General features: G+C 41.1%; 2 protein-coding genes across 2 annotated transcripts; one reads left to right on the top strand and one right to left on the bottom strand.

Annotated features, from left to right (window-relative positions):
• Positions 1–399: 399 nt before the first annotated feature.
• On the bottom strand, positions 400–895 carry sst5 (somatostatin 5; the record flags this gene model as incomplete). Its single annotated transcript, XM_083789461.1, has 2 exons — positions 400–585; positions 767–895. The coding sequence occupies 2 exons, from the start codon at positions 893–895 to the stop codon at positions 400–402; spliced, it is 315 nt and encodes a 104-aa protein (XP_083645587.1).
• Positions 896–3,480: 2,585 nt separating this feature from the next.
• LOC310876015 (uncharacterized protein) lies at positions 3,481–12,294 on the top strand (the record flags this gene model as incomplete). The annotated part of the gene is made up of 9 exons (XM_083789462.1): positions 3,481–3,600; positions 3,798–3,871; positions 5,306–5,686; positions 6,946–7,097; positions 7,333–7,468; positions 8,279–8,292; positions 11,128–11,257; positions 11,768–11,919; positions 12,154–12,294. The coding sequence occupies exons 2-9, from the start codon at positions 3,808–3,810 to the stop codon at positions 12,292–12,294; spliced, it is 1,170 nt and encodes a 389-aa protein (XP_083645588.1). The 5' UTR covers positions 3,481–3,600; positions 3,798–3,807.
• Positions 12,295–15,706: the final 3,412 nt, after the last annotated feature.

Below are 15,706 nucleotides of genomic sequence, written 5' to 3' on the forward strand. Positions count from 1 at the left end.
GAATTTATCACTTTTTCTTCATTAAAGCATTTTTATTTTGTATATACATTTTATGCTTTGTTTGATAGTGTAGCGAGAAAAGAAACCAAGGGCAGAGAGAAATAATTAGTTTGAAGTTGTATTTAAACTCTGGTCCTCACAACTCATGGACATGAGTCCGTGACATCAAGGAGCATAATGGTCAGTGCACTGGCAGAGCCACCAGGAACCCCCTATACTGTATCTGTATTCTTACAGTAAGAAAGTAAAATATACTACATACAATACAGAGTACTGAACTAAAGCAACTAGGAAAACGTCTTATAATTAAAGATATAGACACTGAGACGACTGGCAAGAATCATCAAATATATTTTATTATCTGGACATAAAGATGCTCCAGCGCAAAACCCTCTCATGTTAACATGAGGTAAATGTCTTCCAAAAGAAGTTCCGGCAGCCTGCTTTGCGCTCTCGGTGGGATTGGGGCAGGTGTCGCCGCACCACCTCTTCCCTGACACCTTCCTCCAACACGGGTAGTACCTCATTTTCTCCTGCAGTGACCACTTCAGGCACAAGCTTCAGAAAGAGCAGGAGGTTGAGGTCCTATAGACAGGAATGGAAGAGGGACTTATCTATCTTATAACATTTAAAACTGCCACTAATAAAAGAAATAGATGAATTGAACTGGAGCTGTTGAACTGGAGCTGGCCCACAGTCCGCTGTAATGTCATTGCTCCATATGCTATTGTGAGAGAAACAAAATGTATCACTATATACCACTTACCTCATCCTTCATGAAGTCAGACTTCAGTAGTTCTGCCATCACGTCTCTGCGTGGAGCGCTGCTGACTCTGACCAGCAGCTCAGTGGAGAGCAGCACCACCAGGAGAACAGGAAGATGAGCGTGCAGCATCACTTCACTTGGCTTCAACAGACAAATAAACAGCCCAGATGAAACCTATTAAAATACCTATATATCTGAGCCTCGTTTCAACACTGATGCAGCAGACCAGTCCCAGTCCGGCGGCAGCCACCAGGTTGAAAAGCTGAACCTTCCCCACAGTTTGAGAGATCACTTGGTCACATTTCTAGTATTTGTCGAGCTAATATATGGATTTCTTCATCCACATGAACGATGATTTGATTGGTTGAGGGGAATGTTCACAAGGTGTCGAGGTGTGAGGTGGGTGGGCTTTGGGTTCGTGGCGTGGGGAAGAAAGTTTTTTTTGTAAAGGCAGTGTCAATGGACAGGACATGGACATATTAGGTACACCAAATGCCCGAACAGTGACTTAACAAATGTTAAGTGCTTGTATGACATTAAATTCTATTTCTGTCTTTTGTTTTTGCACAAATTCTGCTTAATACAAGGGGTTCTGAGAATATGGGACCAGTGGTCTGTCATCAGCATTAGCCAACAGAGCTTTGCGCATCTCCAGGGCACCACATGAGGTCTGGGGGCTGCACACTGTTGTTAATGACACAAAGTGACTCAAATGTTAATTTGAGCCTGCAAGGACACTGCTAACCAATCTGAACTCTGTACCCTTCCTCCCATTTCTTACCACCCTCTGAGTTCCTGGGAAATTAATATCTATAAAGGTTAAATTCATGAATCATTGATGCAAACACGTAGGGTGAAAAAATAGAGCTATACCCATCCAGAGGAGGTAGCCTAATAATAATATTGTTACCATGTCACGTAGTGACATTTGTCACCATGTCCATGTTAACATGAATAGGAAACATAATGGACAGACACTTGACACATTTTCTGCTGTGCAAGAGTATGATAATTACATCGTCCGTCCGTCCATCCGTGAGTAACTGCTGCACAACTGCATCACTTTACTCTCATTCTGAGAGGCAGATAACAAGAGTTGTAACCTGCTTTAGAGTATAATTACCAGTAGGCCTACGCTGAAACCAAGCCAGTTTGATAATGTATCAGAGAAATTATAACCGTATCATATTAATTTGTATTGGTAAAATATCATTTTCATATTGTTCATTAGAGGTTATACTGTTCCAAATTACATTTTGTAATTCCAGATGAGACTGAACCTCATCTTCAGGGGAAGTTTGAACTTAAAAAGTTAAAAGGATGAACCAATAAGGATACAGATAGATAAAGACACAGGAAGCGCCACCACACATACTGTACATTCATGTAGCTTTTTCAGACTTGAATGGACAGGGTTTGGGCCGATAGAGAGAGTATAATAACCAGTAGGCCTACTGGGGCTTACACTGAAACCAAGCCAAAATGATAATGTAGCCTATCAGAGAAATTATAACCTCATTTGTATTGGTAAAATATAATAATTAATTTACTCATTTTCATATTGTACATTAGAGCTAGGTTATACTGTCCCAAATTTAATTCCAGATAAGACTGAAAGAACCTCATCTTCAGGGGAAGTTTGAACTTAAAGGATGAACCAAGAATACAGATGCAAAGACACAGGAAGCACCACACATACATTCATCTAGCCATGGTTCACATGTCAGTCATGTAGCTTTTTCAGACTTGAATGGCCACTTTGGCCAGTGTTTGGGTCGATATCAAAGTGTAAGTAAGTAGCTTTGGGAACAACGGTTCCAGAGCCATCATGCAGCTCGACAGATCAGGATCATATACTGTAGGCTTATGTTTATGTAGAGTGACTCGCGTGAGGCAGCCTGATGTACACCCCCTGAACATGACGATAACATGTGTGTCACACGCAGGGTTATCCCTGGTTAATCCTTGATGAGTAGTAGGCCTACCAAGGCTTTGGCTACCATTTTTATAGTCTTTGGTATGACTTAGCCGGGGTTTAAAACCCCAACCTCCCAGACTCTCTAACCACAAGGCCTGGTGTAGATAGTGACAGATATAGTGTATAATATTTTGACATCAGGTTTATTTATTAAGATAAATGGCCATTTTTATTTATTTATTGAAACGATACAAAATAAAATCAATACCACTATAGTTATACCAACTAATGAACGAACAATAATTAAGTCTTATACTTATTATAATCATCAGTTCCACAATTCAGTGTGGGGTGGGGACAATGACCTTTACTAATGTAATGCTTCTTTTCTAGCTCTCTCACCATGGAGCATGCACTGCTAGCTCTAATTAGTCAACCCCTGATCATGCCACCCCTGACTTGTAATAACATTTTCAAAGGAGAGGAAGATGTCATGACCACAGGTTTCCAACTGGGTAGCCTGGTTGCAGCCCACAGGGATCGCGCGTGTGTGTGTGTGTGTGTGTGTGTGTGTGTGTGTGTGTGTGTGTGTGTGTGTGTGTGTGTGTGTGTGTGTGTGCGCGCGCGCGCGCGCGCGTGTTTCTCCTTCATCTACCATGGCATGAAATAAATGAAACGGCGTCACGTCAGGGCCTGTTGCTCAGCGCTCCTATTATTGCAGTATTGGTGTTTCATTGCCATCTGGTGTTTAGGCCGAGTAAAAGCTGCACCTTCAGATATGGCATTCTTCCCACATCCTGTTTGCTATGAAATCGAAACTTTCCGTTCCCAATAGATGAAGAGAGAGGCTCCCTAAGTAAGTGGCAGTTACAGTACGCGCATGTGCTCTTTCCCGCAAATGTCATCACCATCAAGGGTAAGTTAAACAATGTGTCGCTATATCTATAGTCATGTTGTTTAGACATTTTAAAATGAAGTTATCATTGTCTGAGGACTGAGATAGAGGTCTAAAGTGCACAGCTATATCTGCTCAGTCTGTAGCAGCGAATTCAGTGTGCTCTGCTGACTAATAAAAAAAATGCCTGTTTTTATGGAATCGAAACTCTTCTTCAGTGCCCAATAGATGCAGAGAAATAGCCTAAGTGGCAGTTCCAGTGCAGTGCTCTTTCCCGAAATTAACATCAAGGGTAAGTCAAACAATGTGTTGGTATCTGACTAGTATAGGCTATTCATGTAAATGTTAGACATTTTTAAATGTAGTTAGACTAGTTATCAATGTCTCTCTGCTCATTAATATAGCAGCCCCGTGAGGCTACTCTCTCACTTAGCCCTGGTCCAGTCACGTGCTTAAGCACTGGACCAGGGCTACTCTCTACTCTGTCTATACAATCATTTGGTGTGATAAAAAAATCACACCTGTGTCAAGGGGCGCTCTAGCCTCTTATTATCATCACACATCATAACACAAACATTGAATGCCAGTATTGAGTGTTTTTGTAAACCCAAAAATGTAATGCCATTGACAATGAATAGTGGACTGGATACCAGAGCAGAACCTCTGCACCGACTTTTTAAGATACAAAATATTATATAGCGCCACCATATGAGGTTGATTTGTGCAAAACCAAAAAAAATTATATTACTCCTACAGATTTTGACCAATAATCAGACAAATCAGTACACATTATCTCTTTAGTCATGTTATCAACACGAATCTGTCTGATTTTCCATATTCCATCCTGATTGGCTAAAAGGTTTCCAAAGTTTAAGCGATTGGTCCGTTTGGAACAAAATGCCTCAAATCATGAACGCAGCATGCGATTTTCATGACATTTTGCATGCAAAAGAAATCCCCCACTTTCACCTGTTTCCACCAGCAGGTCGAATTTTGCAAAGCACATTTTTGGAACAAAATGCTTAAAATCACAAACACAGCATCAGATTGCCATGAAAGGCCTAAGAAGAAATGCCACTCTTTTCAAATTGGCCTATGATGGCACCACCACAATACCCTACCTGACCTGGCGGAGACCTGTGCTCCGAGGAGCACTTTTTCTAGTTTTTGAGGGGCTATATTCAGCTATAGTGTAGATTTTTATCCTAGCACAAACATTAAATGTCATTGACATTGAAGGGAGAATTGACGTCATATGTTCTCTGAGCAAATCTGCATTTAAGTCCTACACAAACATTAAATTCCCATTGACAATGAATGGAGAATTTACGTCGTATGTAGACGAGCAAATCAGCATTTTTGTCCTACACAAATGAGTGTTGCGCCTGTCACAGACATGTGCAAAGCAAGTTCAGTCAGGAAACTCAGTGCAGTTGCTGCCGGCCATTCATTGGGCCGCCTCAGCATCACATTACATCACATTCTGATTCTGGGACTGATGCGCTAAAGTGCCTAAAAAGCAGATCCAATTCATTGCCAAACCATAATAGTTGCTCATTTTATATTCAATAAATATATATTCCATCCATTCATGAGTTGTCCTGATTGAAATGAATAGTCAAATTAAGTATAGTAAAAAAGAAAAAAAAGAAAAGCTTAAAAGAAATTCTAGATCAAATCCAACCTAGCATCTCACTGTTTAACTTTGTTTCATCGTCTTAGACAGAAATGGACAAAGAACAATTGCTCCCACCACCACCCTACAACCCCCAGGACCAGCCCAGTGACCCAACAGCCTACATCGGCCAGCAGCAACCACCGCCCTACAACCCCCAGCACCAGCCAACAGCTTACAATCCCCAGCAACAGCAACCAGCCTACTTCCCCCAGCAACAGCAACCAGCCTACTTCCCCCAGCAACAGCAACCAGCCTACTTCCCCCAGCAACAGCAACCAGCCTACATCGTCCAGCAACAGCCACAAACCTACATTGTCCAGCAACAGCCACCAACAACCGTCACGGTTACCACCACCACCCAACAGTTACGGCTGCAGTCAGCACGATGGAGCTCCGACATGTGTGACTGCTGCTCCGATATGGACACCTGTAAGTTCAATTTATATTTGCCTTTGAGCAGTGGTTCTCAACCTGTGGGCTGGGGCCACTTGATTGTTTACGCCTCGTGACATGCTCCATATATGGCCAATACAGAATTCATTCCACACCCTTGTTCACCTTGTTTCATTCTTAAAATTCTACTGGATTTAAAGTCATAACAATAGTATGGCGTTGAACATTCAAAAAGCTTAATTCAAACTTACACATGATGCCATTGTTAAAGGTCACTACTGCTATATAGGTGACGTTGGACATGACATGTTTTTAAATTCCACAGCCTTGTCAGGCAGTGTGACTCCTATCATTGTTTACATAACAATACCTAGCAGAAACTCACTTACACAGCTAACACCGTAGCTATGGTTACACATTCAGATCTGACTGTTATCTGTTTACAAAAGGAACATCTCACCACCACCTCCTTTAACTTCAGCAGTAACACTCATTTAGTTTCAACAAGACATGCATTCTATCTCAGACATTGACACTAAAGATTGTCCACCTTCCTCTGGCAGGTAAATGTTCGGGCAGGTGGAGTTTGTTTCAGTCATTGTTTTAGTCATATTCATAGCGATGTAGGTATTTGGCATGAAGACAAATGGGGTATGACATTTTTTGATCGCACAGCCCCAGTAAGTAAAAAGAAAGTGGGCATGACCTTGGGCAAGTAGAACATGACCTGTACTTGCCCAACGGGCAAGTGCCTCTGAGACCTTAGTGTCAATCCCTGCATCTATACTAGTGACACTACACATTATAACACAAGTTACCAATCAAAGCAAATCACAATAATACATTACATTTGTCCTTTCATAGTTCAGATTATTATGTTTCACACACTAGAAATCAATGTTTCTCATATACTGTTTATTCATTCTTATTTATTTTTAAGGAATGTCACCTGAAGAAGGTCAGTAGACTTGCTAAATAAATACATTGAATGTGCGTAGATCTGAGTGTGCGGAGCTTCCCTTTATTTTTTCTCAAGGAATGTCACAGGAAAAGTAAGCAGTCAGTAATAGAAACCTTTCAAGTTTTCTGAAAACAAACAAACTCACAAGACAAACACAAACCCTCCCACCCAACCCCCTACACCAAGAGGAGTGCAAGAGGGCATCGTATGCCCACGGCTGGACTGGCTGGCAATGTGGGGAAAAAAAGAGATATTAATAATTGTACAAGTCTACAAGACACCTTTGTTTATAGCTGACCACCTTGCTCTCGTTCCATCTTCTCAATCCCTCTAGGTTGTTGCGGCTACTGGTGTTTTCCCTGCATGCAGTGCCAGACAGCCGGTGACTTTGGCTGGTGCTGCTGCATGCCAATACTGGATGGTCTGTCCTGCATGGTGGTGTCCTGCCTCCTCCGTGGCTCCATGAGAGAGAGATACGGAATCCAAGTAAGATCCTCGACCTCACTGATTGTGAGAATTTGATCAAAACACCTTTTGTTCCAAAGGGAGAGATACAGGATACTCTTTGTTCTAGTTAAAACAAAATCGGTGGTTGCTCATGGCAGTTATGGTCTCAGTTCCAGAAACCCAACGAGGCAAATGTCAGTGTGGTTTTGAAACTGTGGAGTTCACTACTTGATACCCTCTCCAACTTCCTTCCTTCCCTTCCTCACCCATGCAGGGTTCATTCTGCGATGATTGCTGGACGCTCCTCTGCTGTTACGTGTGTGCCTGGTGCCAGATGTCTCGGGAAGTGAAGATCAGAAAACGTGCTGGGCAAACAGCCAACACTGTGGTCACCACGCAAGTTATTAGTGGCTAAGATCTGTCCAATCATTTCCTTTGACCTTGACCCATACTAGATACTGTACACTTAAGGTATGGGCGGATGGCTTTAGACTGCCTGACCACCAGAGTAGATGTCTGCATGGTCTTCACATGTTACATTTGTTATCATTTCAGGTTGAAATGTTTCATGTTTAATGTTATAATTTCAATTTTGTATTTTCAGCATGTTTAAACGAGTCTTTAAGTAAACGGTACACAAAAACGTACACAATTTGTTTTGACGTAAGTCATTCAATAAGTCATTCATCAACATGTGTCTGTTTCTATGTTGAATATAAAGGGAGGAGAGACACATCCACAACTTGACAGGTGCTAAAAAATATAACATGAGAACTTAAAGGACAACTTTCGTTTTTTTCAACCAAGGTTCATGTTTTAGGTTGTTATTAGAGAAAGTAAAAGATGAGTGTTTTTTTCATTTGCTGCTTTCTTTCGTTTTATAGATTTTAGCTGTTTTGACAGGGGGGGGGGGGGGCATTCGAGCATGGTGCTAAATATGTATTTTTACAAAATATTCTAGCGATTATTTTTAATTTTATCATTGACTAGTCCTACTAGACCCCGTGATCCCGTGATCTTTTGTGGCCAGATGTAATTTCTTGGGGTCTAGTAGGACTATAGTAAGTAAGCTCGAATGCCCCCTCCCCCTGTCAAAAACGGCAAAAATCCCTAAAACGAAAGAAAGCAGCAAATGAAAAAAGAAGAACACTAAAGTAGCACTCGGGTGCAATCCCTTCAACTCGAGCGTTCTCTTTCAGTTCTCTGTTTCTATGTTTCAGATGTAAAAACAAATGTATGGGACTGTTCATTCTCTTTCACTTCTCTGTTTCTGTTTAATCTATTAATCTAATTGATTTTACAAATTATCTGATTGGAAATGAATCGACAGACCTAGTAAAAATGTATGTAATTGGTAGAAAATGTTTTTTGAAAGATGAGGTCAATATTCAATCAAATGTTTATGTTACATCTTCTGGTCACAATAATAAACATACAGTATGGCACAATATTCAATGGGTGTGCAAAGAAAATGTTTAATGTTGTAGAAAAACATTTACCAGTTATAACCAAGCTGTTCAAAAATGTTTTACATGTTGCTCCTGGACTCATATACTGTAGCATTGACATTCAGCAGTGGTTTACTGATTGAATACATTATTAGCAGTTTACAGAAAAGGAATTAAACCCAAGAAAGAAAGCACCTTGACTTGTTTCCTTTGGGATCCGTATGTACAGTACTCAATTCAGGTGGCACTTCCCTGGACGGAGACAGAGACCTGCCTTGTGAATGTGTAGTTGGAACACCTCAGTCAGCTGCCCCATGGATGTTGGCCAGGAAACCTCTCCATCAGTCAAGGCCGGGGTATTGCAGAGGCCAAAGAGCATGACCGTATACTGCCAAAGCCCTTGACCAACAGGGAGAAGAAGGCTGATTTTGGATGAGCCTAAGACATTTTCACTAAGCTCAAAGCAGCACTCTGTGTCCATATTTGTTTTCTCTAATGATCACCAACAGCAGTTGATGATTTGAATAGTTCACTGCTCCTAATGTAGCCTGGTTAATAAACCAGACAGAATCAGCCGTTGGCAAAATTAGTCTGGTTTATTAACCAGGCTACTCCTAATGCAGTAAGCCTACATGGTGTTTCATCACCACCTGGTGTTTAGGCAGAGGACATGTAGTGGAAGCACACTGTGCACACGTTTTCGGCTGCGCGCAGCTTAAAAACCGGGTTTTTAGACAGCTGGTGGATGGAAAAAAAGCTCCACTTCCGCGGATGAGTTGCGCGGAGGAGAGCGCTTCCGGGAAGCTGGCCGTCGCACAAGTCGTCCGCGGAAGTGGAGCTTTTTTTCCATCCACCAGCTTTCTAAAAACCCGGTTTTTAAGCTGCGCGCAGCCGAAAACGTGCACAGGTTTTTTGATAGCCTGGCAGCACCTACAGAGAGAAAGAAAGAGAGAGAGAGTCATAGCTGTCCTATGATCCATCCCCCGTGGTTGTAAGTTCACTTTTTGTAGTACAAATGCACTTTCAGTTCAAGGTTCAAGGTTAGCTTTATTGTCCCTTGCGGGAAATTGGTTTGCAGCCAGATCATAGTAAAATACACACAACAACAACATTCAATGCAAGACTAAGAACAGGGCACTAGAGACAGAGAATTCATGACATACAGTAGTAGCAAAGTCAGCTAAAGTGCATCAGTGGGCAGTATGTGCAAAAGGGCAAGAATAAAGTGCTATTTGCTGTTCAGTAGTTGAATAGCAGCTGGGACAAATGATAATTTGAACCTGCTGAGCCTGTTCTTGTTTGCTATAGGGTCAGATTTCCGTACCAGGCAACCATACAAAACATAAGAACAGATTAAATAAAACTCCTATAACTCACTTGCTCTTGGGTAGAAGAAATAGCGGTTGGACTGATTTAGGGAGCTATTTCTCAAAGTTATTTTATTGTATATTGTGCAGATACAATTAAAGCCACCATAAAAGGTAAGACAAAGAATGTGTTGTATTTAAATATAAATGTTAGATAAAAGAAGGTTAATTTTAGTGTTGGGGAATTTTGGCCATCTCTAGAGTTAGAAAATATGTAATAGCATTTAATTGACGGGTCAACAGCCTATATAAAATTAATATTACTTACTGGTTTGGGATAGGATAGTGAATGCGTTTGGCACAAGGGGAAAGTGGAAAAGTGAATGGGTTAGCAATTTTGCCAGCCATAAAGGTATTTTCCATGCTGGTATAAAGCTACTACAAATATGTAATGGTAAAATAAATGCTATTATTTGCATTATTACCTATACAATACAGTACATTTATTGAATTTGCATGTAAAAAATTAAAATTGTGAAAAAGCACCTGTTGCCTAAGTGATATTGAATAATGTTAACCCATCCAATCCGGGAAATCATCTGTGTCATTTACTGTCGGTGAGGAAGCTTTCCATAGCCTATAGACTCTATAGGCTATGGAAAGCTTCCTCACCGACAGTAAATGACACGGATCATGTATCATGTAATCATGTATTTTCATATTTTCACATAATGTTCACTTCCTCTATAGTATAGAGGAAGTGACCATTATGTGAAAATATGAAAATACATGATTTGCATTTGGCAGAGTGACTTGCATTTGGCATTAGCCAATCACTCATCCCATCAGTGCTGTGAACGGAAAAAAAAACGATTTAGTCTTTTTTTGTTCGTTTTGAGGGGGACGAGGCGCTAGCCCCTCCAATGCATGGCTTTCCAAAATTACGTCACATGGCAGCCAAATCTATGGACTTTAATGTTTGTTTAGGGCTAGTAAATGACGACGTAAGACGCCATCTCACTGATATAAATACATCTTATAATAACTTTCATTCCTTGAAATGCCCCCAGAAACATGCACCGGTTTGATTCTTTTTTTGCATGCATTCCTATTTATATTTACAGTCCAATACATTGTCTTTTGCAGTGTCATCAAATGTAATCATGTGTGGAAAAAGTCTCAAATTTAAAATCTAAAATAAAATAGATGCAGTAAATGCATAACACATAGTTAGAACTCCTTCTCCTCTCTTTAATTTGTCCTCATCTTCATGTCCTGGTCTTATAGACAGACATGGCCAGACAGTTCCAGCAGCAGCAGCCCCCTGCCTTTAACACTGTGGTCCAGCAGCAGCAGCCAGTCATGGTGGTTACCAGCACCACCCAACAGTTCTCAACAGACTGGAGCTCTGGCATGTGTGATTGCTGCACGGATATGGGAGTCTGTAAGTTATCTATGAACCATTTGTGTTGTCACTATAGTAGGACCCTTGACCTGACAACATTTCAGGGAAACATTTTCGTCAGGAAAAAAAAATCCTGCAAATTAGAATTTTCTCCAAAACACACCTTTGGCTCCTCCTACAGATTTTGTCCAGATTACCTGAGTAATTACCAGATTATTATGTTTCACACACTAGAAATCAATGTTTCTCATATACTGTTTATTCATTCTTATTTATTTTTAAGGAATGTCACAGGAAAAGTAAGCAGTCAGTAATAGAAACCTTTCAAGTTTTCTGAAAACAAACAAACAAACAAACTCACAAGACAAACACAAACCCTCCCACCCAACCCCCTACACCAAGAGGAGTGCAACTGGGCATCGTATGCCCACGGCTGGACTGGCTGGCGCTGTGGGAAAAAAAGAGATATTAATCATTGTACAAGTCTACAAGACACCTTTGTTTATAGCTGACCACCTTGCTCTCGCTCCCTCTTCTCAATCCCTATAGGTTGTTGCGGCTACTGGTGTTTTCCCTGCATGCAGTGCCAGACAGCCGGTGACTTTGGCTGGTGCTGCTGCATGCCAATACTGGATGGTCTGTCCTGCATGGTGGTGTCCTGCCTCCTCCGTGGCTCCATGAGAGAGAGATACGGAATCCAAGTAAGCTCCTCGACCTCACTGATTGTGAGAATTTGAACAAAACACCTTTTGTTCCAAAGGGAGAGATACAGGATACTCTTTGTTCTAGTTAAAACAAAATCGGTGGTTGCTCATGGCAGTTATGGTCTCAGTTCCAGAAACCCAACGAGGCAAATGTCAGTGTGGTTTTGAAACTGTGTTTTCACTACTTGATACCCTCTCCAACTTCCTTCCTTCCCTTCCTCACCCATGCAGGGTTCTTTCTGCGATGACTGCTGGAAGCTCCTCTGCTGTTACATGTGTACCTGGTGCCAGATGTCTCGGGAAGTGAAGATCAGAAAACGTGCTGGGCAAACAGCCAACACTGTGGTCACCACGCAAGTTATTAGTGGCTAAGATCTGTCCAATCATTTCCTTTGACCTTGACCCATACTAGATACTGTACACTTAAGGTATGGGCGGGATGGCGGGATCCCGGTGATGTCTCACATGATAATTTTTAGATGTTATCTTTAGACATTCATGTTTACAGATCTAAACACACCACTGATAGGTATTTCGGGACTCATTTGTAGATCTGTTATTTGGTGAATGAAGGTGTCGTGTTCCATGTGTCTTGTTTTCATCACACTTCATGCCCTGGGTTCCACTGAGTATTACTTCTGGCCCCGCCAGTGTGTAGATAAAATAATTGTTTTGTTTCTCTTCCCATAACACCCAGCCTCTGTGAAACAACATGTTTTTGCCCTTGAAGTTAGTATTCTCTCGCAGACTTATATTCTACTGACTTCACTTGGTCCAGTTCTTGCCCTGTCACCCGGTTCCACTAACTGATATTCATATCAGGACTATCTCTGCCCCGTGAGATATTTTCTGTATGCAATATTCAGTGACGTCTTGCATTATCTGTCCCTTTGTAAACAAATATGTTTTTTGACCTTGTTGTTTGACACGTTTGTCTGTGTATTGATTACGATATGCTATATTAACCATGTTCATCTTGGACATGGTGAGAGATCTTTGTGAAACGCTGTCCGGAGACCGGACTACCATCTTCTCTCCCAGTAATGGGTAATATATCTGATGGAAAATCCTCAAAGTTCTGCTTGTGTGCTGTCTTCCTTGTGTCTGTCAAATTCATTCTAAGGTATTCTGGTTAACTCTGAAATACCTTGACTTTTACTCATTTTAGTCTAAAAGGTTTTATAACCATTTCTGTAAATTGTTACAGGCCCTCTGCCTCGTTTTTTGGTGAAGAGTATTTATTGTAATTAGATTACTTTCAAACGTATTTTTACAGTTCCGGAGTTTCAGCTCCGCTATCGATGGTATTAAGTTATTAAATTCTACAGTCCTTTCCTACTTATCATACAGATATTAATTTTCATAATTAGGGCTATATGTATCCCTTAGAAATACATAACAACCACATCTTCCACACCACACCACAACTATCTGCACACCTCAAGATAGAGAGCCACAGATGACAGTCATCAGTGTTACGAAACTCTAAAGCATGCTGGTCAGAACAGCGGCCTGGTCTGAGACAACAAATTAAAGCTCTCTTTTCAGAAATCAATAAACAGTGAGACCATAGATGATCCTGAAATATTTAACACGTTATATAGTCAAGTCAAGCGGTCCAGGCACCCTCAATGTAACTTTGCGTCAGACTTTCCACCTCAGAGGAAAGCCTGATCTGTGTTCCTAAATCCTCCGTGTTCATCCGGTCGCTGTGAGAAATAACAAAAGAGCTCTATTGAATGTAAATGTCTGCACGCATAACACACACACACACACACACACACACACACACACACACACACACACACACACACACACACACACACACACACACACACACACACACACACACACACACACACACGATGTGACAGCATATTTTCCTACCACTGCGGATTACACATGTTAGACATGCAAATTCATTTTGTTATGAAAATAACAAAACTGGTCTCTGATCTGGAAGCAGCAAGTGTAAACAAGACAGAGATGAAAATTGCTATAGCCATGCCACCCATTTAAATGTGTCTATTTTTGAAAAATAAACACACATTATTTTTTTTAAAACAGTTTTCTTATTGTTGTTCACTGTTCCCCATTTATTGTTTATCATTTCAATAAAAAATCAGGCCTGCACAAAACAAAGGGTTTTGTAGCCATTTACAAATCCACAAATTATAACAGAGACAGTATTTGGAATTTAATTATTCTATTTTCGAATAGTTTATTGGCGCTTCTTAAAATAGCATCTCTCATACCAACTGCAGTACAGTACAGTACAGTACAGTACAGTACAGTACAGTACAGTACAGTACAGTACAGTACAGTACAGTACAGTACAGTACAGTACAGTACAGTACAGTACAGTACCATATAGGCCGAATGCCGGTCGGATTCTAGTAATAATAATAATTGTAAGTAGTTGAATAATTATTTGCTATGGAGTTGGTAATTTGTGTTATTTTGTATTTTATTATTTCAACTGAAACAAATTGACAGTGCGAAGACAAAGACATCTTCTCTCATGGGGGTCCTTGGCATATATTATCAAATGGGGGTCCACAGGCTAATGAGTGTCAATTTGGGGGTCCTTGACATGAAAAAGTTTGGGAACCACTGTTGTAGTAGGCTACAAGTGTAATACCAATAATTAATTAATAATTATGTTGGTGGGTGCTCCTAATTGTTTTCTGGTGCTCCTTAATTCTGAAATTGGTAGCATACTACCAAGTAAAAAAGTACATTTCGAGCCCTGGTACAGTACAGTACAGTACAGTACAGTACAGTACAACGCAACACAGTGCAGTACAGTACAGTACAGTACAGTACAGTACAGTACAGTACAGTACAGTACAGTACAGTACAGTACAGTACAGTACAGTACAGTACAGTACAGTACAGTACAGGCCGAAGGCCGGTCGAATTCTAGTAATTCTACTATAAATGAGCCACGTCTCTGCGTGTCTGTCTGCGTGCGTGTGTGTACGGTTGTAATGCATGTAACTCGAGAACTGTTTGCCCCACCGACTTCATATTCGACACACACGTTCCATACCCCCGCAGAGAGTGCAGTGCCCGGTATTGACCCACGGCCCTCCATAACCAGCACAAAAGGCTCTGCTCAGGCTCTTCCAGTGGGCCTAATCAGCCTAAATCCCCTCACCTGTGCAATTTCCAGCCTTAGTCAATTGATTGCCATGGCAACCACTTTTCACAGTCTGTATCTGCCTGTGTCTGAAGAGGGCAAACTTTTCACAGTCAGTCAGTTTGCCCTCTTCACACACAGGCATATAGAGATCTCCATGTGGGACACAGACAGATAGTTAAAACGGGTGCTATGACAAGTTGACACGGGTATTATTAGGTTCTCAAGTAGGCCGGTAGCCGACGGGCACGAACAGGTCTAGTAATAATAATTGTCTAGTTGGTCATTTGTGTTATTTTGTATTTTATTATTTCAACTGAAACAAAGACATAAGACAAAGACATATACATATACATAATGTTTTGTTTTGAGATTTTCGTAAACTAGACTCCATGGAACACATTTTCTCCACCAGACCGGGTGGCCTATCCAGGTCTGTAAATCGTGGGTTGGAGCTGCTGGGAGCCTCAGAGCCTGTGTGGCTATTCAGCCACTGAGCCACTTCATTCACTCGTGCCTAACGACGTCGATTTGCTCAGGTGTTCGACTTTGTTCATGAGTATCTTGAATTTGGTATTGATTGTATGCCCACGGCTAGACCGGCTGGCGCCATGTTTACCATTTCATCGTACAAGAAGCCTT

The sequence above is a fragment of the Protomyctophum parallelum genome, assembly GCF_964188405.1.
Source record: "Protomyctophum parallelum genome assembly, chromosome: 18".
Taxonomy (NCBI): domain Eukaryota; kingdom Metazoa; phylum Chordata; class Actinopteri; order Myctophiformes; family Myctophidae; genus Protomyctophum; species Protomyctophum parallelum.